General features: G+C 37.1%; 1 protein-coding gene across 4 annotated transcripts in view; it reads right to left on the bottom strand.

The window, feature by feature from the left end:
- The window catches only part of LOC115220811 (zinc finger homeobox protein 4), a 196,324-nt gene that overhangs the window by 16,193 nt on the left and 154,241 nt on the right, over positions 1 to 25,890 (bottom strand). For all 4 annotated transcript variants that reach the window (XM_036510487.1, XM_036510488.1, XM_036510489.1 and 1 more), the window contains one exon: positions 2,038 to 2,907. In XM_036510487.1, coding sequence (XP_036366380.1) covers positions 2,038 to 2,907 — 870 coding nt within the window. The remainder of the gene's footprint in view (positions 1 to 2,037; positions 2,908 to 25,890) is intronic.

The raw sequence follows: 25,890 nt of genomic DNA, 5'->3' as shown, positions 1-25,890 counted from the left end.
AGGCGGAAAGATAGTCTGTCAGTATACATGTGTGTGTGTGTGTGTGTGTGTATGGAGTCTCTATGACAGAGGAGATGATGATGATGGTGGTGGTGGTGGTGGTGTAAGTGGCCATTAGTGCAATGTCATAGCTGACAGCAAATTATGGACAACAGATGGCATGTAGCATATACCGTGTGTGTGTACATACACACACATCTTTGTATGCAAAAACACACATACCTATATGAAGTGTAATAATGCATGTATCAATGTGTGTTTGCTGCCAAATACACACATACACGACTGAGTGCATGTGTATATATATATATATGTGTGTGGGTGAGGAGGAAAAGCATGCAGCCAAGCGCATGCACAATAATAAATTCTTAGAAAACCAGAGACAATGAAAGAAAATTTAGTGTTTAATTTTAAAACTATTGCTATTTCTTATTGTGTGTGTGTGTTTGTGTGTGCATGTGTTTATACTCTTGGAAGGAAGGAGAGGTTGGTTGAAAGGCAAGAATATTAGAACTTTAAGTTCAGTCTGTTTGAGAAAAGTGAAATTGCAGTCATGAATTCAATGGAATGAAAGAATATATGTGAGTGTATAAGACAGTAAAGAGAAGGAAAGCAATGAGAGAAAACGAGAGACTCCAGAAGAGTGTGGCCCAAATGTTGCTTTATGGTACCTCGGTACCTTAAACACAACAGAGAGTCCATCTGTAAGTGAACAATTAGCCATTGAATAGTTCTCACCTTGACTGTTGACACTATGCCATATTTAACATTAAATCATTAGAAGATAATATTCTCCTATGAATTTACACAGTGGGGGGCATGCTCACCACAAATATACATGTAAGCACATACAAATACAGTCACACAAGCATTTCAAATGATTTTTCAGGAAACACATACTTAAGAATGTCCATAATGTGTGTATATATATATATATATATATATATATATATGTGTGTGTGTGTGTGTGTGTGTGTGTGTATGTATGTATGTATGTATATAAATTAGAGACCAAAGAACTCAATATGAAAGCAGAGTACAATATTGAGGCAAGCTGAATGGCCCGTTACTCTGGAGCACAAACTTTCTTTACCCAGTCTGACTTGTCTCAAGAAGTGTCTACATATCTTGGAAACTGTAGAGCAACAAACCACCAGAACAGTCTTAATGTTTGTGAGTGTATATAAAAGCAAACACCCACACATCATCATCATCATTTAATGTGTGTTGTCCATGCTGGCTTAGGTTAAAGCACACAAGCTCAGGCATGGTTGTGTAGGTAAAAATTTGCTTTGCAACTAAATGGTTTGAAATCCAATCTCAATGTGCAACACTTTGAGTAAGAATCTTCTTCTAATCATAGTCGACAGTCAACTAAAGTGTTGTGAGTTGAAATACGTTAACAGTAAGAGAGTAGAAGCCACCAAGAAGCATCCTTTCCTGATCTTGGGTGGCAGGTTTAATCTGTGACTCAGTGATGGATTGTCTTAACTGAAATCTTATTCCTTTGCAAGCATTTTGGCAAGGGTTCTGATTTGAAGATAAATTGTTCTTCATTTCATTCTTTCAGTTCTGGGGGGTTCTGTAAAAGGTCATGAGCATTGCTCTTCTTGTTCTAGGCTACTTAAATCACACACACATATGCATGTATTATTAACTCATACAAACGAGCTAACTATTGTTAAAGACTGTCATCCACCTCATTTTTGTCTTACAGATGTTCAAACTGGGAAGACGAGGGAGTTCACGAAGGCCACCCTTTTCTCCTCTGAATACCTTGTAAATCAAAAACCAAAATCAAAATCAAAAGGCATAACACAAATAGCTTCAAGCAGACATACAAACACACATATATAAAAGAGTATTTTCATCCACCCAGACATCCACCCAAAGAATGTTCTTGAACAAGATTCAAGCAAGATGAACATACGTGTTTACCATATAAAGAGGGAGAATTCATCACAGATACACACACACAAACAAGCAATCGACAAAAAAGTAAGTGCTCTCCAGCAGAAAATAATAGTTCCTTCTTACCATCTTCACCCAAATAAGCATCTTCTAATTCCAGTGGATCCAAGTTACCATCTTTGGCATCTTCAAATGGCAACATGGCTGAAGGGAAAGACAAGCCTTTGTTAATTGTAGGCAACAGGCCACTGCCTGCTATCGTTGTCACTGTTGTGTTGGTAGTTGTTGCAATGGAAATGTTGTTGTTGTTACTACAGTTGTTATTATTGTTGTTGGCAGTGGTGTTGCTATTGTTACTGTTGGTTGTTGTAGTGTTTGTACTGCTGCAGTTATTGCTGTTGATGCTGCTGCCGTTGTTAGTGTTCAAAGATGAATTGCTGCTGTTGATGCTGCCGCTATTGCAGTTGCTGTTACTATTGCTGCTAGTAGTAGATGTGGTGGACGTGGTGATGGTGGTGGTAGTGGTGGTTGTCGTAGAGGTGTTGGTGCTGGAGGCAGCAATGGTAGAGCCACCGCTGCTGCCACTGCTGCTGTTGTTGTTGTTGTTGCTCACACTGCCACTGTTGTTAGCGTTAGTATTACTACTACTACTACTGTTATTATTACTGTTGCTGTTGTTACTTGTATTGCAGTTACCTCCAGCATTCGCTAACCACTCTTGATCCACCATAGCCAGCAGGCGGTGCATGCCCTCGGGCGACACATTGTGCACCTGGATGAGGTGATTTTCCAGTGGTCTTTTCTCGCGAAAGTCATCCTGGCAAAGTGGGCAGCAGATGTTGGTATTTGGCAACGCCGGGGTCGATGACGGTGTTGTGGTCGGGGACTTAGGTGTGGTATGCTGTGCTAGAACATGAGCCTGGATTCTCATTTCACTTATACTGGTATAATTGCAATAGGGACACATAAGGACTTGGTCTTGGTTCGCACCATTACCTGAAATAATAAAAGTTGATATTAGTAATTTTCAGAAAAAAAAAATTATATATATATTTATATTATTTATATGTGCACACATATATAACATTTATATGAAAATACACAAATATATATATTTCCAGTTCTATAACCAGTTTACAATCACTGAACTGCGACCGTCGTTTAGTACACCAGTCTCTAAGTTTGTTGACCGAGCCTAAAACCATGGATACACTAATAGTAATAATTTGGAGGAATATATTAGAAATCTAAATTAATAATGATGGACTCTCCCATCAAAGACGATGTATCAGTGTTCAGCTTTTTTGTCAAACTACCTGCACAAATGATTTGCTTATAGTGATCAGATGTATGTGCTGTGCATTAGCTCACTTTCTCCATCAGATCGGTGTTGTCTGGACAGGTGCACAGTCTGCCACGCGTCAGGTGTTGAAGTGATTGCAGAGCAACGTGGAATGAAGTGTTTTGCTCAAGAACACATGGTGCTACCCGGTCCAGGGATTGAAACCGCGATCTTGAAATTGTGAGTGCAAGACCATAACAACTAGGCCATTTGTCCTCACAAAATAAATAATAATAATGATGATGATGATGATATCAACAACAAATATTCAGTAGGTCCAGATAAGGTTGGCAAAGAGATTTAATCTAAAAGTCAGAGAGAAGGTGGAAGGATGAGTGAAAAAAAAAAAGGAAACAAGTCACTTCAATATTTAAACTTCCCCCATGCTCCACTTCCTCATCAACCATCACCACCACCACCACCACCACTTAAGATTTAGTTCTCTTGCCATTAGTGTTTGGGGGGTCTAACAAGGACAGTTGTCCACCCCACCGCACCCCATCTCGCCCAGCACACTAGCCTTCTATACTCATTACCACTAGGACCACTTCCAGTTATATCACACATGCAGACTCCTCCAATTTCAAATACACAATGCTGCCGCTGCTCCCGCCCACTCCACCACCGCTAAAATCTTATTTGCATAAAATTCAAACAATAACAAAAGAAACAAAAATATTAATCCAATTGCGTAGAATTTTTGCAAAACGGCTTCATTATCACGTACACATATATACAAAAGGGTGGTAGGAAAATGAATGCACACACACACACACACACACATACATACACACACATGTATGCATACAGATACATGAAATCCTGCTGTCATTCACACTTCTGCATGCAACATGCACACACACACACAAATAGGGAAACGCATTGCATATATCCAAATATATTAAAAGGAAAACAAAACACTTGCCTATGTAACTGCATAGCATATGCAAAACACTAGACAGAGTGCATGTCTTGCACGTTTGTCTCTCTGTATGTATGCATATATTTCATAGTATTTAGCCTTATGCCTTTACATTCAATATTTAAAAGCATCAGATATGCATGCACGGCAGTCAATAAATAACAGCTATTTTCCCAGTCCCCAGGATCATACAAATTTAATATCTTGATATTCACTACAAGGATACAGTTCACGAAAAAGATATCCGTTGGTAAGACCACCAACTTGAAAAGGTAAAAATGTTGAATATAATGATTAGAATATTGTGATAGGGCTCACAAGGCTAACTAACCTTCCACTTTGGCAAGGAGAAATAGCCCTAAAACGGTCTGTTGTATTTATAACCAATTAAATCTTTAAATCCCTGTTCCATTCATTTGTCCATATCCCCTTGCCAACTCTTCTCTGTACTCTCTTCCGTTTACACACACACACAGAGACTAGTCTTTACCAACCTGATCAGAACATTGAAGAGTGGCAAGCAACTATGCTAGTAGTACCCCTTTCTTTGTTATCATCATCATCATCATCGTAATTACTACCATCATCACCATTGTCATCATCATCATCATCCTTCTCATTAATCACTCCTTTTATCATTAATCACAGCAACAACAACAACGTCCCTCACACCCAACACAAATTATTAAAACTGCCATTGTTACAGCTGAGATTATTATTTCTTGTTTTTTAATTATTGTGATTATTTTTCCTCATCACAGCTACCACCACAGTCACCACTACCAATTGGTGGTATTAGGCAACCTCTACTACCACTACTACTACCACCACCACCACCACCTCTATATCTCCTATCACCACCCCTTCACCTCTGCTGTTACTATTACAACTCCTACCACCACCTTTTACAACTACTTATCATTGTACCCTCATCATCATCATCATCAACACCACCAACACCACAAATGTCATTATTGTCATTACCATCACCACCATCATCAGTCTAATAATTATGACTACCACACCCATTTCCATCCCATCTTCCACTTACTTCCCCACCCCACAACACTCCAACATTACTACTACTACTACTACTACTGCTACTACTGCAATCATTACCACTAACACTAAAAACTTATTATAATTGTCATCATATTTCCATTACTTTTCAGGAATGGGAAGAAGTGGGAGGGGGGGTTGGACGGTAGGTGGGTGGGTGTATATGTTAGTAGTAGTCATCATTATCATCACCATCACCCTGAGCTACCACTACCACCAATATCACCGTCGCCACCCTAGTGTCATTATCAGTTTTCTCTGTCAGTAGCTACAGAAATATGAGCTGACAATTAGACTTAACAAAATGCTAACAGAAAGTGAAGAAAAACTTTCCTCCTTGTCAACTCTGATTAGGTTGTGTGAGTGTGTACATGTGTGTGTGTGTGTGTGTATGTGTGAGTGGGGAATATATAGACAGACAGACAAACAGACAGATAGATAGCTAGAAAGATACATAAAAGCACAAAACATTCACACAGATTGATAAGATATGGAATAGAGAAGGAAAGAGGTCTCCCAGAATCTTGGTTATGCCTAACTCAATCTTAAAGAGTTTCAAAACTCTGCCTGCTTTCCCCCACTTTACAAGGTTCCCTTAGAGATAGTAAAACCTCAGTTTCAACACCTTACATGGTTTAGTCATTGCCATGATTTTTGTTTAGGGTGAAGAGGTCTTCTACACTGCCCCTCACACTTTCTCTTTCTCACTCATTCAACATTTCATTACTTCACCTCTCACCTCTTCTGAGGGCTATGGCTTTCTTTTTAAAGATGTATTACATGATATTTCTCCTTGGTTGTGGTCACTGCCCCCTCCTGCAAACATGCCTTATCTCGTCCACCTTTCATTGAATCTTATTGTAAAGCAGGCAAAGCGATGTAACTGAATGACTAACCAAAAGTTGTTAATTAATTGAAATTTTTCATCTCAATTAGAGAAAGCAAACAAAAACCTAGCAGTAATTGTCAATAACTCAAGAAAAGGAGGGGAGATAATTTCAAGAACTAAGGAATAAATTTCACAAAACTATTCGTTTACATGCTTTTACTGTGTACCGTAGAACTGGAAACAAACAGTCTTACAAATACTACAAAGTTTTCATTTATTTTTATGAATATTACATAACAGCCTTCATATGGGACCAATCATTAGTCATACTAACACAAATATACCATTAAAGCAAAGTCACACTGAACAATTTTGATTTAATTAAAAAAAAAAATCAGATAAAAGTACAAAGGTGTAGGCTCAGAAAAAATTCCTTAATTAATAAATTGATTAATTAGTCTCACTGTCTATTCATGCACTTATCAACTTTAATGATTTGCTAAAGCGTTTGAATACATAAAAATTAACTACAAAGCTGGTGTCCTCTGCACTGCATTCCACTCTACTGTTACCATGCTAACTTGAGGAGATCAAATGGGAAATATAATGCTGTATACTTGCTAACACTTCACAGTGGGGAAAACTGTGAAAGAGAGGAGGGGATGGTATCTAGGTAGACAGTAGTTAAAAAGGTGGGAAGAGAGATCCCAAAATGAAATAAAGGGAGAAAGGGGTGTCAGGAGAGAGAGAGGCTAATTAAAGAGAACACGGTGTTGGTAGTAGTAGGTAGTGATTTTAGGTAGTTATATAGGAGGAGTGTAAGGGAATCTAGGTTGGGAGTACAAGTGGTCCATGGTGGTGGTTGTGGTGGTGATATTACTGCTGCTGCTGATGTGTAGGAATGGAACAAACCACTTGGTCACTCACTAGCTTCATTTTCTAAAGACACACCTGGATTGCTTAATTGAAGAGAAAAGGAAGTAGGTAGAGGGTTAGAAGAGGGTGCCAGGTGGTGGTGATGGTGTTAGAGGAGGAGGAGGAGGAGGAAGAAAGAGAATGGAACAATGAACAAAAAAAAACAACCAGAATGTGGGCAATGAAGAAAGTAGTAATTAAATCTTCAACTACACAGCCAGAGGCTGTGTGTGTGTGTGAGTGTGTGTATACACTCATGCATGTGTGCATGTGCATATGTGCATAAATTTGTATATGTGCACACTGTACAGAAGGCACTAGAACATTCCAGTTTCTGATCAGTACCAGAAAACAAAAATATCAACAAAAAAAACCCCAAAACAAGTCCATGCATTTAACATGAAACACACACACAAGTACACATACACTCTGTTTCTCTATTTCTCTACCACCCAAAACCCAGTTTGTGGGTGGCAGAGGCTGAAATGTTACTGAACAGAAGGAACAGACAGTTTTACAACTTTTGTGCTTTCAGCAACCATGTGCACTCTTAACTAGGAATAGAAGCTAAACCAGAACACCTCTGTGTTATATTAACATTGGGTTCCTCTGAATTAATTTAACAAGTGAGGTTCAACTCACAATGGCGGAGCAGCGTTTCAATTAACTAAATAAATCCCAGTACATTGGTGTTAGGAGCACCTTACAAAATTGAAAAAAGTGTTCAATTCAATCTTGAGTTAGAAGCGCACAAAGACTATTGCATGTTACATGAGTGCATGTGTGACCCCAACTCCCAATCATTGCTACTAAAACAAAATATATTCCACATCATTTAGGTCTGAGTTAACATACTTAATGGAAGAAAAGGTTAACCGTTCAGGACAGTTGTGGAAGACAACTCTAGATATGTTTTAGTCTTATTCAGACATCATCAACTCCAGAGTATTTGTGGTGTAGTGTTGGTATCAACAGCCAGCATTGTTTCATTACACTACTATAATCACACTAACTAATTTTTCTTACTCTTTTTTTTAAGAAGGTGCTGTGAGATTTGAAAGAAATTTGTTTGCTATTTCCAACAGGTCACATAGGTGATTATATACAAACATGTTCCTTTGTTGGTTGTGTTATTGTTGGTGGTTAGTGGTGATATTACCTGTAGTGGTGGGAAAATCATCATGTTGATTTACTGTTGCAATTAGTAATAGTCAACTAGATTCTTAGTAATAGCTCTTGAGGAGGATCAACAATCTGTATATGTGTTTATGTTGTAGACATGGATGTATTTGTTGTGCAGAGCATGTATGTATGGAACCTGGTCAGACACTAACTGTAAAGTACTTTTTACTGCCATAATACACACCAACAACTAAGTATATGGCTAGAACTCAATTTCCAGTCTCTCCAGCCTGCAACATACCATGCTCAGTTCTTGCATCTGATCAACCAGCCAACTAATTATTTAATCTGTCAAGCAATCAGTCAAATAACTGACCTGGATGCAGTCTATGTTGTTGGCCTCAGCGTCTACCAGCTCATTAGGGTAGGTAGGTAGGTAAGTGATAGTACAGACAGTTGACAGCTAGACTGGACTTCATACTTTAATACACTTGCTTAAAGTTCCTTGAATATAATGAATAATAATAAACCCCTTCCCATAGCAAAGCAAAAGCTGGATCGCTTTAAGTCATCAAATCTCACAGACCAAATAGAAAAATGATCTATTGAATATTAGTTATGCTGAACTAAGGCACTCAAATCTACAGCATTTTAGTATGTACTGGAGCAATACACTTGATTCAGCACTGATTTTGTTTACCTGTAACATCAAAAGAAATCACCGTGAGATCTGTGAATGTTACCTGGGTGGGAAACTGATTTGAAATCAAAGTAAAGGATACACTTACAAGAGTACTCAGGACTTGGAAAACATTTACATAAACTCATCTTTTGAGTGTGTGTACATATATGTGTATGTGTGTATGTACACACACACAACATCCAAGCAAGCATTTGCATTTTCTAGTTTACGCATATCTACATAATTTATATCCATTTTCTCAAGCTAAGTGTGAATGTGAAAGGACTATTGCAGCAACTGTTTTTAACATCTTGATTCCCCCTTATCATCACCATGAGGTAGCAAATGCTTAAATTTATATCTTACTCAGGTGCACAATAAAATACCTGTAGTGAGTTTGAAATTGTGCCATGCTTTAACCCTAGTAGCCTCTAAATATTTAAGTATCAGAGTATGTGTGTGTGTATTTGTATGTATGTGTACGCTTGGTAATATGATATGTCTTTTATGTGGTGGTATTTTGAGGAGATTATATCCACATTTCCACAGAAAACAAAAGTTCAGCTACATTAAACAGATGGAATGTTTGGCCAGGACTTTAATTATATGGTGAAAACAAAAAACGCAGGTGAGGCTCAAAAACCATCACACTCCCTTTCTCTTCCTCTCTCTTTTTCTCTCTATCCCACTCGCACACATCAATCACTTCCTATGCATTTCTTAGTGACATGTGGTTTGCTTAGCCCCCAATCATAAAAAAATGATTAATCCCACCCTGCCCCATTTTAATTTAGCCTACCTACAAATCCCGACAAAGCATCTTTCATAAGAAAATTTCAAGTTTACACACACACACACACACACACAATGAAATTGTTAGAGAGACCTTAACATGTCATTGGGTTACAGCATAGATTTCTCAAGAAGTCATCATGTCAGAAGATTTCAAATATAGAAATCTCAAGTATAAAGAGTAAATGGAAGGAGAATTAGTTCAACAAGAAATCAAACATATTTCACGCCCACAGGTTGCAAAAACCTTAATCTCTCTCTCTCTCTCTCTCTCTGTCCTTGTATCTCCCACTTGTTTAGCATTACAAAAATTGAAGATCATCAGTCCTGTTGTTGTCACTTAATCCCGGATCAACTCTCATTGTGTACACCTTTCATCAGACCATAACTGTCTTGTAGTTTTTCTTTTAATCAGACATAGAATAAGTCAATCTAGAACTTCATCATCTAATTGTGACCCTTTTAATTTTTAAAATGGTAAAGTGTAATTAGAGAAAAATTTAACAGCTATATCTAAAGGGATTAAGCATTCACCTAGAGATTGCCAGGTTATCTAACCAGTCCTATGAAGAGTTATGCAGGAGAAAGGAAGAGCTAGTGTGACTGAGATGGAAACAGACAGTTTGTTGATATTAAAAACATGTTTCAAAAGTAGATTCCCAAATGCTGCAGGTGACAATTTTTACTAATTGTGGTAATTATATAGTTAGATGTGCTTTAAATGCAAGTATTGAGAGTCGGTGGCGAAGAGAGAAGAAATAGAGAAAGAAAAAGGGTTTTGGTCCACAAAACATTATGAACTTACAACTATGAATTTGAACACACACACACACATTCTCATATATCAAGATCGTGTAGAAAAAAAGAAAGGAATAAGCAATCATCAACATAATCCAAAGTAAAAAAAAAATACGTTGACCTACAAAGACAGACAGGTAGTTAAAAATATAGAATTAAAATTAAACACAAACACACAGAAACAAACAAACATGTTTTGTATTTTAAACTACAGCAAGAGTCATGCTAAAGCTCGTATTTATTGTTGTTGTTGTTGGTGTTACAACTGTTATTTTTGTTGCTGTTGTTTATCTTAACTATACAGAAAGCAACAGAAACACTAACTGAAGCGAAAAGCTTTTGTGTGAGTGATTATGTGTGCATAGGCTTGTGTGTGTGTGTGTGTGCGTGTGCATAGGTGGTGGTGGGGATAGAGAGAAAGAGAGGGGAGGTGGATATTGTAGAGAAAACTAAATTAAATATTGACGAAGATACGAATGAGACATTTTAATTAAGCCTAATTATAAAACGTGACTTTTATGCAAATACAGAGGCAGGAATATATTGAAAACAAACACAAAACAGGGGAAATAATAAATGGTGAAAATGATGTTGATGACGATGACGACGACGGTGGTGGTGGTGGTGATGATGATGTTGATGATGATTTTTCCTTTCTTTATTATTGCCACAAGGGTGATGAATGAGGGGACATTGCAAGGAGAGATCAGTAAAACTGAGGTTTTTCAGAATCAATTATGGAAAAGAACAGGCATGAAATACAAAAGGAATGAAAGGAAAGGGCCAATCAAGGAGCCTGACAAACACAGGGTTACTCTATCTACCAAGGGCAACTTCAGTCTCTCAACTGTGTTCCATTCATGCAAACCATTCTCCTCACTCTCACCTACCTCTAAGCAGACACACAGGAGAGAGAAATACCTCTTTCACTCTCTCTCTCTCCACCCTCATTTTCCTCTCTAAGTGGATCCTGAAAATAAATTGACAAGGGTTTGACTAAAGAGGTAAGTCCTTTCATACACGCATACAATTTTTTTCACCAATGCCACCTTGGCAGAAAAAAAAAAAAAGCTCTTCAAGACCAAAGGAAGGGAGCAAAGATGATAGATGGATCTGATCCAGATGTGACAACAGCCACCAAATCTAATTCTACTGATCAGCTATGTTCATAAATTGAATGAGATCCTGGAGAAGGTTTTAGCGTCTGCCACCTTCAATCTGAGATCACTGCTAAGCCAAGGATTTTTGGAAGTTGTCCACAGTCCTCTACAAGAAAACCATCCAGAATAGGATATTCGGCTGATCCATGTGGACTCCCAGTCTCTTCCCAAATCACTGTCGCTCTTGCCCAACACTAGATCTTTATAGACACAAAAGTTGACATAGTACCAGCAGCATTGCCAAACAGGTAGAGAACTGTAGGTGCCTGACAACAGTCTAAATATCAATAATAACACATAATAATAATAATAATGATAGTAATAATAATGGAATGAGAAAAAAAAAGATTAAAAAATACAAAATAAAATAAAAGTAATTAAATTTATGTTGTTTTCATTAAATAATAAAGCCTTAATTGTATTGATTTTTTCCAGTGGTGGCGGGGGAAGTGAAGATGGAATATCACAGTATACTTATATGGTGGCACAGGCAATTAACAAGGATAAACATACACACAATACACATATAAATATATAAACACACACATACAAGCATCTTATTTGTTAATCCTCTTTTTAAAAACGTACTTTGTTATTAATTAAACAGACAGACAGAGACACACAAACGTAAATATATATACGACACATATGCACACACACACCATGGTACACGGACACAAATAGCATTTTGAGTTCTCTACAGAACGGAGTTTCGTTGACAATTACTAGTTACTTAGTACTCGTACCATTTTACTTGCTTTTTTTTTTTACCATATCACTTGGGACTAGTACAATATAAAAAGTACCCACCAACAAACTTGCCTCTGTCCCTAATCCTCATTAAACAACACCCTCCAATAGAGGTCTCAAATTTTGGCACAAGGCCACTAATTTTGGGGGAGGGGAAAGTCGATTACATCAACCCCATAGTCAACTGGTACTTATTTTATTGACCTCAATAATTTTTCTAGCTCACTGCCTAATAGCTCACACACAAATAGTGATACTAAAAAGTTCATGTTTTCATTAATTCTCCACTTTCCCTGTTTTCATCTTAAGGTTAACGAGTCATAAATCTTCGTCAATAATAACGAAAATTATCAGAGAAACATCAGCCCCCAAAACTCCTTTAGATTACATCTTGCCATCTTAAAAAGGGAAGGGTATAACTGATGTGGTGTTAATAAGGATGGGAAAAGACAAGGTGGTCACGTCTGGAGTACCTCTGAAGCAAAACCTGTTTAGTCTGTGTAGACCTGGTGTTAAACAACAACAAGAATATCCTTACTGTTTTTTCTCCATTCACCACAACAAGCCAACTGCTCCACCTCATATACAAACAAAAATGCATGATCTAATTACACACACATACACATCTATCTATATGAGTGTGTGTGTGTGTGTGTATATATATATATATATATTATATATATATATATATATAATATATATATATATATATATATATAAGCTTTGAGCATGTGTAATTAAATGTCCACAAAACCAGACTGATTAGGAAATCTCAGCGACAGACAAACAGACAAGATGGCTAGCTACTGCTACCACCAGCTCTACAACTATTATAATAGTCATGAGCATTACCAACCATGGTACAACCACCACCACCACCACCACCAACATTACCAAGAGCACCCCCCCCACCACCATCACCGCCATTAATGCTGCCAAACTACAGGCCAAACTGATGTAGAGATTTGTCGGTTTAATTAAAAGGAATCAACACAAAATAAATTAGCAATACTAATTAGCAGAAACAAAACGGAAGATTTTAGAAAATTAAAAATAAAACGGGAAAAAGAGATAGGATATTATCTAATAGAGTCTTGATAAAGGATGTTTGTGTATGTTCTACACTAAATATATGCATAAATATACATGAACGCACATATATACATACACAGATGCACATGCAGATAGGTTCATGAGTATATACACATACACATGTGTAAATGCTGATGGATGGACATGCATACGCAAACACACAAATTAACATACATGTGATTAAATCTTGTTTTCCTCTGTATATGTGTATGAAAGTGTGTGTGTGTGTGTGTGTGTGTGTACATCCACCCATACACACAGGCATCAGCTCAAGTTAATTCTGTTCTTCCTGTTCCTATCACTGGCATGCAACACACACACACACAGCCACACCACATACAAACACAGACGCAATGCATACACATGCCGATGCTCTCTCTCTCTCTCTCTCTCTCTCTCTCAACAGACACATCATGAAGACAAGCAATATGGCTGATAATGACAACAACATGAATGACAACAGCAAGCAAGAATTTGCTGCCCACCCTGTCATGGGAGAATAGAAACAAACTATTATAAAATAACTGCTTAACTATTAGTTGGGCCCTGTAGGTTGTAAGAACACCAGTGTTTCAGAGGGTGTGGGGTAAATAAAGGCTGAGGAAGTTTTGGAATCACTCAAGTCCTTAACATCTTAATGTTGTTGTCTTACTTCTTCCTTGCTCAGAGTTAGAACTCAAAATACTGAAGTTGCTGTACATTTGAAAGGGTAAATGAAAGATTTTGCTTTTAAGAATGCAAGACACGTTTAGTTAAAATAAACCAAATTATTGCACCTAGTCTTATGGCAAAAATGAAAATTTAAACATCATAATTATCATTGTTATTTTGAATGACAGAGGTGGTAGAGTGTCAAGCTAATTGGCTAGTGATCTATTTGATGTCAACTGAACCATTTATTGCAGGTGTTCACAGTTGAAGGGTGGACACAGCTCACTCTCACGACATTCATGGTTTGCTTCTTAAATGACATGAGATTTCCTGGAGTGATAAGTATGGTGGAGGTACAGAAAAGTCAGAAAGCGTAACGTTTAAACTCTGTCCGTGAACACCACCAATGGAAACATTAGTGAGTTACCTGAGATGAAAGAGAAGTTTCCATGCAGGGATATGACAAAATGAGAAACACAATTGTTTTAAACTCAGATACAAGAAACAAGAATATTTGGTTCAGAGTGGATGAATGAGTAGGTGGAGAATAATATTGTTGGTGTTGTTGTTGTTGTTGTCATCATATCACGACTATGATCACAATCACAAATATGAGTTCTCTCTCATTATCAGTACCAGCATCATTATACTTAAACTAGAGCCATAAAAATGATGATAAAAACTATATAAAAAAAAAAAACTCCACCCATCACCACTGCTATTAATTGGAAGTATCTACCATCACCACTCTGTCATTAAGGAGCAGCAATTAAATTTACAGAGAATTGGTATGGCTGCTGCTACTTCATGTAGATGGTAAGAAGTAAAGTAATATCAGGGTAGAAGAAGTTTGGTGGGACCCCAAGTAGTCAAGGGTGTGGCTGACTTCAGTTAGTATAAACTCTACTTAGAATGTAAATAAATAATTAACTAACACAGAAGAGAATGAATCCACACAAACACGCACACATACATAAATCTAAAATAAAATCTAAAACAACAGACCTCTAAGAAGTACAACAGGAGACCATGTCAAAAACCATGTACATTGTAATGAGGAAGGGGAAATAATTAACACCAGAACTTATATATGGTTTGAATATAATGAGTAGTAGTGGAAAGGATGGTGGTGGTGGTGGTGGTCTGTTTTGGCATGGCAAAAAGGTTTTTTTTTTCCTTACTCAGAATAAAGTAAAGCTGATTGTATTCCGCTCTAGTATAAATGCTGTTGCTTATTTATCAACTTGTACGCCACCACTGACTCCCACTCCACATCAAACGGATCGAGTGAAAGATAAAGCCAAATCAAGATTGTGAATGTAGATATTCTGACAACACGTTTTCGTGAAGTATTTTTGGGGGTAAGTGATCCAAAATATCTGGATAAAAGTTTCTAGAAACTTCCTGACGATTGTGTTAATGAGTGTTGAATATTAACTTTTTTTGCATTGTAAGTAAAATACAGTACGGTCAAATGACATACATCGATGTCATCTTTTCAAGAAAACTAGTCTTCTACTTATACATGTCTTTTGCAGGGGTAATATGCAAGTTGTCCTTGTGGAAGATTATACAGGAAAAGATTATGCAATATGTTGGGCAAGTACTGACATCACAGGGTTGTGTGTAAAGTGTGTGTGTTTGTGTGGCATCCAGTTATCTTAGTTATATACTTGTCTACATCTTATGACATGTGCACAGACATACAATAACATAAGAATATAAGCATAGAAAAAGAGAAATATACCAATCGAAACACAATGAAGATTAGCACATAAAAAAAAACCCAACAAAGTTAATAAGGTGATGAAGAATTTGTATAATTTTAGTAGTAATTAATCTCATGGATTATAGACATGACAAAGAATACCTCAAGAGTGGTACACCAAAGTATGCAAGAATTAATAAGTATAATTGTTGTTGTTGTTGTTGTACATCCCTAGTCAGCTGCTAAGTAGATGATCAAAGAAGCATTCTGCCTACAAACTATCCATCTTTACACAATCAGCTACGCTGTTATTTGTATTTATTAAGTTCATTATTGTGCATGCATGCTGTCCATAGATTTAGGATTTAAAATAAAATTATTTGTCCCTCCATTCCCCGGTTTTAAGGACACAAGGAGTTTGATAACTCTCTCTCTCTCTCTCTCTCTCTCTCTCACGGGCTTCAGTTAAGTTCAGTGATGGGTCTACAGAGTGCTAAGACCAAAGCCTCCACTTCCACTCACAGGGAAATAGAGTGGAATTAAAATCAGAACAATGAAAAACAAGGCAAACAACAAAGAAATAAACAATAAATAAAAACAAAACAAAGCATTATGGGTAATTAATTCAAATTCACTCAACAGCAGCCACATTTTATTTTATGTTTTCAAGAAAGAAATCTCCTATCTCTGTCTTTTACACCCCTCCTGTTCTTCCCTAACCCAGATCCCTACTACTGCCTTTCTGGAGAACAATGTGGGTTGGGAAGGGGTTCAGGGATGTGGAGGAGAGCTTTTGGAGGGCAAGAGAAAAGGGATAAGTGAAGGGTTTCAATATGTGAAGGTGATAGGGGTGGTTGGTAGCAGTTAGCAGTAATGCCAATAGTAATGAGGTTGATGGTGATAGTGATGATGGTGGTGATAATGATGCCACAGCCACTGGATGGCAACAACAGCCAAATTACAATTCCCATCAACACCACTACCACCACCACCACCACCACCACATAGAACCATGTTCTCCTTCTCCTCCTCATCATCATCAACAACAACAACAGCAGCACAAGAATAATCAGTGAAGCCAGCCAACATCCCTCCTGCCTCAGTGCCCCACTGTCTTCCAATCCTATACTTAATTATTTACCCCTCCACACACCCATTCATCCACCACACACATACACACACACACACAAATTTACTTTTCTACTTAAAAATAATATAGAAAGATGGGTAAAGATGGGTGATGGGCTGAGTGCAAAGTAAGGGAGAAGGTTTCAAGCTTGAGAGGCATAGAAGTGTGGTGGAAGAAAGAAAGAGAGAGTCTAATAGATGAGAGGGTGTGTTGAGAAGAGAAAGCTTAACAAATAATAAATAAATACAATATAACAAAAAAAAAAAAAAATTCACACAACCCCACAAATACACATTCAGAAAAAAGCTCACATACACATTAATAGACATGTTCATAAGGACATTCATACATTCACATGTACAAAGAGCACCCATTTTATTATTTTTAATTAAAATTTTAAGAAATTAAAATCTTCAAAAATAAAAATGTAAAGAAGTTACAAAAGTGATAGTGGTCGGGTGGGGAAAGCAACGAAACATCATTATTATGAGAGACAGAGGACTGAAACATCAATTGTTTGCATGAGATGGTTGGCAGCATTAGTGACAACTGGCCACAGGCCACACAATTCTGCCTGTCCTCTCTTAAGATTTCATGATACCAGTGTTGGATACCAACAATATTATTATGTATATTCTTTATCTGTCTTGTTTCACTTGTCTGATGTAGTATATAGCGTTTAAGACTTTGCTTGTACAGCTTTGGACATCTTTCTAAATACACAGACAGAAGCTTTCCATTTAGTTCTTGTGTCTTTGACCATACTGTCTGCATGTCTTTTTCTTCTTCTGAGATACCACTATGCTCTTATTTTTTTTTTTATATGTTTCAGCCCAAAGGCTGTGGCCATGCTGGAGCACTGGACATTTTTTTTTTTCAACCCTAGTATTTATCTTTTCTAGTATGTTTGTCTGTCGGTAGTTTCAACCTCTTGGTCTGCCTGTCTGAAAGAGACTGAACTCTAGCATTCAAAATCTTTCCATCAGAGTCTGCCATTTTTTCCACCCCTAGTTAGTTACTTCTTCTGGCTCTGTCTGGGAGTTTTTTCTCCCATTCTTCCCTTGTCACCCTGTATGTTCTTTTTTTAATATTATTCTGTCCATCTTTCTATTACTGTCCCTGAATTGTTTTCCTAGTTGTGCAGCAATGGACATCCTTCTACTATACTAACTTGAAAATGTAGAGGAGAGAGAGAGAGAGAGAGAGAGAGAGAGAGAGAGAGAGAGAGAGAGGAGAGAGCAATGAAAGAATGGCAAAGTGAGGTTGAACCAGTCCCTCTCCCACTGAGGGCTTAAGAAAAACATTGAAAGCTAATTCTTACAAATGGATAGAAGGAATAAAAGTGAACTGTATTACACATACCCAGACTTTATAAATATTACATAGTATACTACAGAAGATATGACTTCATTAAGTCCATGTGTGTAGTCAATAAAGGATCAATGTGAATGAAATAAGTAGAAAAAAAAATGAGGAGAGTAGTTGAAGGAGAGAATACGTAAGAGTCTGTGAGATGAATAAGAGGACTAACTGAGAAGTAAAGGAATATGGTCAATGACAGAGATGATGATGATGATAGTGATAATGATGATGCTGACCATCTGAGGAAGAAAGAGCCATTCTGGAAAAAAAAAAGAAAAAAAAACCTAACAAAAAGCAGGGAACTAATGTGCAGGACTGGGACAGAGGCAATGAGAGGAGATAGAATTGATTGGTGTGTGTGTGTGTGTGCATGGTAGGGGTAGGTGGTAAGTTGTCAATAAACAGACCAATGACTGACTGCATCATCATCAACCCCACCATCACCACCACCACCATTTCCATCACCCCTACCATATTTCTAAAAATCAAACTACCACTCCCACTCTACTCACTACCTATTCCCACACCCACAACCACCTTGCCATTGTGAGATCCTCACCTTTGGAAGCATTACCAGAAAATTTGTTTCATTTACTGTTTGATTGCACCCCACCACACACACACACACACACACACACACTACACTGCTATACAACCATTAAAATCTCCCTACATCACCTTTTTCTTCTCCTCCTCCTCCTCCCATCACCCTCTCCGCTATCTAATGCTCTTTCACTCTCAACTAAGCCAACCACCCAGCTACCCCCTCTCTCTCTCTCTCTCTCTCACTGTCTCAGTCTATCTATCTGTCTACCTCTCTTGCCACCCCTTGTATCTGTTGAAGTCAAAATGGATACTTAAAGAGAACAACAGAAGAGACCAACAAGACAAAGAACAAGAACGATTTTCGAATTTTTTTTCTTTCTTTACCATTTGTTTTTTCTTTTTGGTAGGGTGGGTGAATGGAGAGGAATGGGAGGTGGGAGTGTTCCGAATAAATATCTCTTGTCTGTTTCCAAACAAAAACAAAAGTGATTAATTATGCTCATCATCAGCATCAACATCACCATCACTGTCATCATCATCTGCATCCTCATCATCATCACCACCACCACCACCACCACTTTCATCATCAAAGACAATCACTATCTATTTGTTATCATAACATGATTGCAATCATACTCATCATCATCATCATCCTCATCATACACACTAAACACTAACATCATCATCATCAACAACAGCTTAACGTTTACAATCACAACAGCCATTACCATCATCATCATCATCATCATCATCATCCTGCCACTTGCACAGCTACCATCATTGCAATTAACATAGGGCTTCGGTACCCACCTAGATCGCCACTGCTATCAGCTCCAACCGCTAAACCTCTTCTGCTTTTCTATCTTGCCATCATCAGCTTCATTATCTTTAACCCCCCATCCTCCAACCCATCCATCCACAATCCCAACAACTATCACTCTTGCTGCCATTACTAATACCACCACTACCACCACTACTACCAACAACACCGCCAACAACAACAACATCATTTCTTCATAATAAATTAATTCTGTGACACAGAAAATTGCCCCAGACTGCTCAGCCAAATGCAGTTTCTTTGTTTTTTCTCTCAGTGTTATTTTGTGTGTGTCTAAGAACGCGTACATGTGCATGTGTAACTGTTCTGTTGTTTTGCATTGCAAAAAAAAAACAAAACAAAAACAAAGACAATTATTTTATTTTTTTTTAAGGAGGTCCTCCCATTAAAAATGATAATCTGCCCTCCTCTCCTCAGCAGCCCACCGACCCACTCCATTCCGATCTGTTTCCATCTTCTCCCACTCACACAGCCTCCATTGCCGCCCACACCTACCTACATACCTGCCTACACACACACACACACACACACACACACACACAGATTACAGTCAAAGAATAAAAAAAGGAAAAGTACTTTAATGAAGACAATAGCAATGATATAATAGCAGAGGTGGCAGTGGTAATTGTGGTGGTGACGGTGGTGGTGAGATATGAGTGGGAGTAAGAAGGCAGGAGCAGGGATGGGAAAGGGGGGTTCGGGCAGAAGAGGAGAGCAAGAGCCAGCAAACGTACATCCATACAAGTTGAAGATTAGAACAGTACTGGAGAGTTTATTGAAGTCCATGATAGGACCACCAGAGACCAGAGGCTGATGTGAGAGAGAAGGGAGCTAGAGAGAGAGAGAGAGGGAGAGAGAGAGAGAGAGAGAGAGAGAGAGAGAGACAGAGACAGAGAATGTGCCAGAGAAGGAGTGCATTCATTTACGCTCTACGATGAATCTGACTGCAAGCGTATGTATGTGTGTGTTGAAGCATAAACAGATTATTGTTACTATGTGCAATTGTGTGAAGGTGTCAATGCACATGTGCATGTGTGTGTGTGTGTGTGTGTGTGTGTGTGTGTGTGTGTAAGAGAGATAGTGAAATATTATAAAGTGTTCCTTATTTCAGTGTTCTTGATAGTTGAAAGAAAAAAATAATAATAATAATAACAATAAGCAAAGAAAGAAAAGAAGAGAGACAAAGATGTTTCCTTGACCTTCTTGCCAGTAGTCATCATCATTATCATAAACACAACATTAACATCTAACCACTACTGAATATATATATATATATATACACTGCTGTGCAATTTGATTTCATTATTGTTATTAGATTTTGTTGTAGTTACTGTTATTTGTTTTGTTTTCTCTCTATTACCTTTTGCTCGTTGCTTTAATTTTTCTTACCTTTGTTTTAAAACCATCCTCCCCATCACTACCACTATAATCTTCATCATCATCATCATCATAATCATACTTCTGCTATTAAACCTTTGTTTCAAACATACCCTAGGCTATTGTTTACAGTAAAGAAAAAAAAATCATAAATCCAGAAAGAAAAGAAAAAGAAAAACAAGAAAAAGAGTAGATGTTGAAATTAGAACCTACAATTAGTACATTGGGTTCCCACGCCCATTATTATTTTCTTTCAATATTTCATTAAACAGGGTTAAAAAAAAAATCTCCTTTAAATATGCATGTGTGTGTGTGTATGTGTGTTAGTGTATTTTGAAAACAAAACTTAACTTTGAATAGACAGACAAAAAAAGCAAAACAATTTCGGAACTTGCACGAGAGTCTTTGATGTAATCGAGGAAGAATAGGGATGGTTTTTTTGATACAACCTGAGGGATCAGGAGAAACCAGAACAAGAAAAAAAAAGTTTTCCAATCCAATGATTATTAAAAGATAACAGAAGGGAGGCAGAGGAGGAGGAGAGTTGTAGGAACATGTCACAAGTAACAGATATAGTTTGCTTGTAGTCTGCATCTCGGTGATTTAAAAAAATTTCCTATCTCACCTTACCACAATTAGCAAAGGAATATTAGGACCATATTTAAGAAACTAATGTGCATGCATATATATATGTATGTATATATGCACAGTGAGGAATGTCATGGTCTACTACTACTATCAAGTCTAATTGAAATTAGTAGCGGAGGAAAATTCCTCTTTGAACAATGTCATACTTATATACCCTGAAGAGATTGTACTGATGAGGCATAAATTGGTGAAAATAAATATGCAACAATATGCAGTTAATGCGACCAAAATACATGTTGGACAATTATTATGATGAATAAACTAAGTTTGAATGTTCAGATTCTTCCTCCTTATTATAAATAAATATATATATATATATATATATATATATATATATATATATATATATATATATATATGTATGTATATATATCCAAGCATATAACAATATCTAATAGGCCACCACCAGTTTATCATTTGAAGTGCAAAGGATTTTGTATCCTATAACTAGAAATGTGTTTGTAACTCTTAAGATTCAACAAAATGTGTGTCAATAACAGCCATAGGCAATAACAGGTTTGTGACAAAATCTGATACAAGAATGATGCCTTATAATCCAAATGACAAATAGGTAATCAACAGGAGTTTGTGACAGTATATTAGTGTATTCAGATTAGGATTTGGAGCTACAATTAAAATCATTTAACGGTGTATTTGTTGCGAGTCAGACATCTGATAAATAACAGGTGTAACAGAAGAATTTTATAAAAGTAGAAAAAGAATAGCACGTGTAATATGTAACTTAGTTTTATAGGTTTTTTTTTTCTTTCCTGAGTACATCAAAGAAATTCAGCAAATGATTTTTTTTTCTGCTGTTCATTTCTTTATTTTTTTTTTTCAGTACATTATACACTCCAAATTTCTAAATCACATTTCCTTCTTAGAAAGCACCTAGCAAATGAAGCGTACAACCTCGTGTTATGAAGACAGTGACTGCATTAACTAGTGGAATATCACAGCAGGTGGCCGTTTCAAAAATACTTCATTTGAAGTAAGCAAACTTACTTCAGTGAAGATCTGCTTGATAAATTGACGGAATTGCAGCACCTACATTGAGAGGCTTTGCATATAAACCATAATTGTGTGCATACATGCACATCTATCTAGCTATCTATCTTCGATGCCAACAGACACTAATCGACTCTCAATCTCTCCCTCCAGCATACACATCTTGGCAAAAGTTTATAAGTACATTATATACATATATCGATAGAAAGAAACATATATATATATATATATCTGAGTCTTTATCATACATATTCTATATGAATGCTCAAGTGTTATGTGTGTGTGTGTGCGCATGCATCAATATCATATCACATTAAGGTACACTTGGTGACTTTTAATAATAGAACACACACACATACAAATTACACAGAACACCCTACATTGGAAACATATTCAGAACATATGTCTTCACAATACTCAGTTTATATGTGCATATAATACTGCATCACATACATTTATGATTTCTACATATAGCTCTATACAATATTAGTAAGCTCTGTATGTGTATATTATGTGTTTATATATGTGTGTGTGCGTGTGGTTTCTTACAGTATTTCATATATGTATATAATCACAGGCCTTATGCCAAATGCAAGAAATCATTAGACATACACATGGACCTGATCCTGTATGCAACTTAATTTTAATTCTCAGAGGTAACTATAAACTTTCACCGACATAGCTAACATCATTTTGGAAATGAATGAATGCCTAAACCACAACCCATTACCGCTTCTTGTATCACAAGCTGGTTCTCAAGAAATGAAAGCGGAAAAAAAAAATTGCCAAGTTTATTATTGTCAACATTGTCGGTACCACCAGCACCACCACCACCACCACCACCACCACCACCTTCTTCATCAATAATAATTGTTACATTGGTTCAAGTGACAAATATAGGCATGTATACATCTTATGTATGTGTGTACACACACACACACACACACACACATACACACGTATGGAGGAAGTGAGAGAGAGAGAGAGAGAGTGAGACTGACTGCATGCGAAAATTCTGCAAGATGCATTCTACCACTGCAGATGCTGGAGGATCATTCAAGACATCCAGATTATACCCAGATGGCAGCGTGTCTGGGAATGAACCATCTCACACCAAACATGCCACGATGTACCAAGTGGCACTATGATGTCTGCTGCTTAATACAAAGGCACTTGAAAATAAGATTTGTATATCTTGAGAGAATACATTGATTGACTGTTTGTTGATGTTGTTATTTTTGTTAATGCTGATAGTTGATTTCTTTTCTTTCTTTCTTTTTTTTTTTTTTACCCCATTACCTCCTTTTCTGTCTTTTATTTTCTGGTAATTATCATAAAAAATTCCTAAACATGATAAGGTTTCTCTTTTCACTCACACCACACACAGACAAATACATATACATACAAACACACACAAATACATGTATGCACACACACACATACACATATACATATATATATATATATATATACACATATATACATACATACAAATGTGTGTGTGTGTACATTAAACAGATCACCCAGGGCTCCACCTGAGTCATACTTGCATGACAGAGGGCAAATATTTCTTAACTTGCTAAACCCCATTCCTGTTGATGGCCCTCCACCTTCCTGCCCCATCCACACACACACACTATCACCATGTTATTTCTCTCTCTCTCTCTCTCTCTTTCTTTCCATCCCCACCTCTCTCTCTGACACACACACACACACAATTAAAAAAAAAATGTTGGGGTGTAGGGTGGATGGAAGCTCTGAACACATGAGCAGAAGCTGGCTTACTGCAAGCCATGGTGTGATTCCTTCAAGGAAATTTTGATATATTAATTTTCCACATGAGAAGAGATAAGCCAGCTAGACTTAGAGAACAAACCAACTGGGAATTGAACTTAGGTTGTTGATATGCCAGACTGGAATGGAAATGGCATAGAAGTATGTAGGGAGAGGGAAAGAAAAAGAGAGAATGAAAGGGAGAACGAGAGAGGGGTATTTAGAGACAGAGAAAAGTGAGACGTAGTAGCAATTCAGATAAATATACTTGATATATATGTATATATATATTTGTACATACATACATATAAGAGGTAGAAAGAGTGATAGACAGACAATGGTGGGGAAGTAAGTATATGAGCAAATTGAGGGAGGGAGCTTTGATGATAAAAGAAGAAGAAAAAAAAAGAAAAAGAAAAACAACAAAAAGGAATATGTTGAGGATGTTAGCAGCTGGCTGGGGTAATGGTCTCTTGGGGTGGGCTTGTTTCAGATGTGAAACCCTGTTATAAGAGATTACAGAAAACACCAGAATGAAGTGAGGAGTAAATATTATAACATAAATATAAATGAATAAATAAGTAGCAAAAGCAAAAAAAAAAAAAAAAAAAAAAGGAAGTTGAAGCAAAAGGTAACAGTGACAAGTCCATAGCTGTTGCTGTAGGTTTTAATAAAAAAAAAAAAAAGAAAAACCAAAGCTCTATAGAAGTATAATGCAGGCATATTTCTAGAGGTTTCTACAAATATTAAATATTTGATTTTGAAAAGTCATATTTTGGAACAAAATGATCATTGATTCCAACATTTTGTATGGATTTAGAAAGATGTGTGTGTGTGTGTTTGTGTTTGGCCTAAATCAGCAAAAAAGGTGCGAGGTGTTTGCTAGTTTTTGAAACCAAATACCATGCATAACAGCTACAGACTAAACATACAAACCAGGTACCCATGTGTATACATGCATACATTCATAGACACGCATATAGAGGCAAATAGATGCATAAAACTATTTAATGCTCCATAGTATTTTTTGAGGCTGTTTGAACAATTTTGTAGATATTCTTTTCAAGTTGTGTTCCAAGTGACATCAGCAGGACAAACCTACACACACACACACACACACACACACACAAGCACATGTGTACATATACAGACACACACAAAGACACTTATACAGATTACCTGCCTACTTAGCACTCTGCCTCAGTGTCTACCTAGCTCTGATTATTACAAGATCCAATCCCAGTTTTCAGTTCACAGTAGGACTAGCAGTAAAGTTCTAAGACAGAACTGAAAGCCAGACATCCTAAAAGACATGGAAGCAATATAGCAGAGCCTGTGTATATCTTAACATATAAACACTTGGTTGGCCTCCATTCTTTCTGTTCTTCCATGCCATCCCATAACACACATGGCTTTACAGTTAATGTCTGGAGAGCAAGTGGGACCAACACTAATTTTCATGACCCCTACCTCATG

The sequence above is a fragment of the Octopus sinensis genome, linkage group LG17, assembly GCF_006345805.1.
Source record: "Octopus sinensis linkage group LG17, ASM634580v1, whole genome shotgun sequence".
NCBI lineage: Eukaryota > Metazoa > Mollusca > Cephalopoda > Octopoda > Octopodidae > Octopus > Octopus sinensis.
This window is presented reverse-complemented; position numbering and strand designations above follow the sequence as displayed.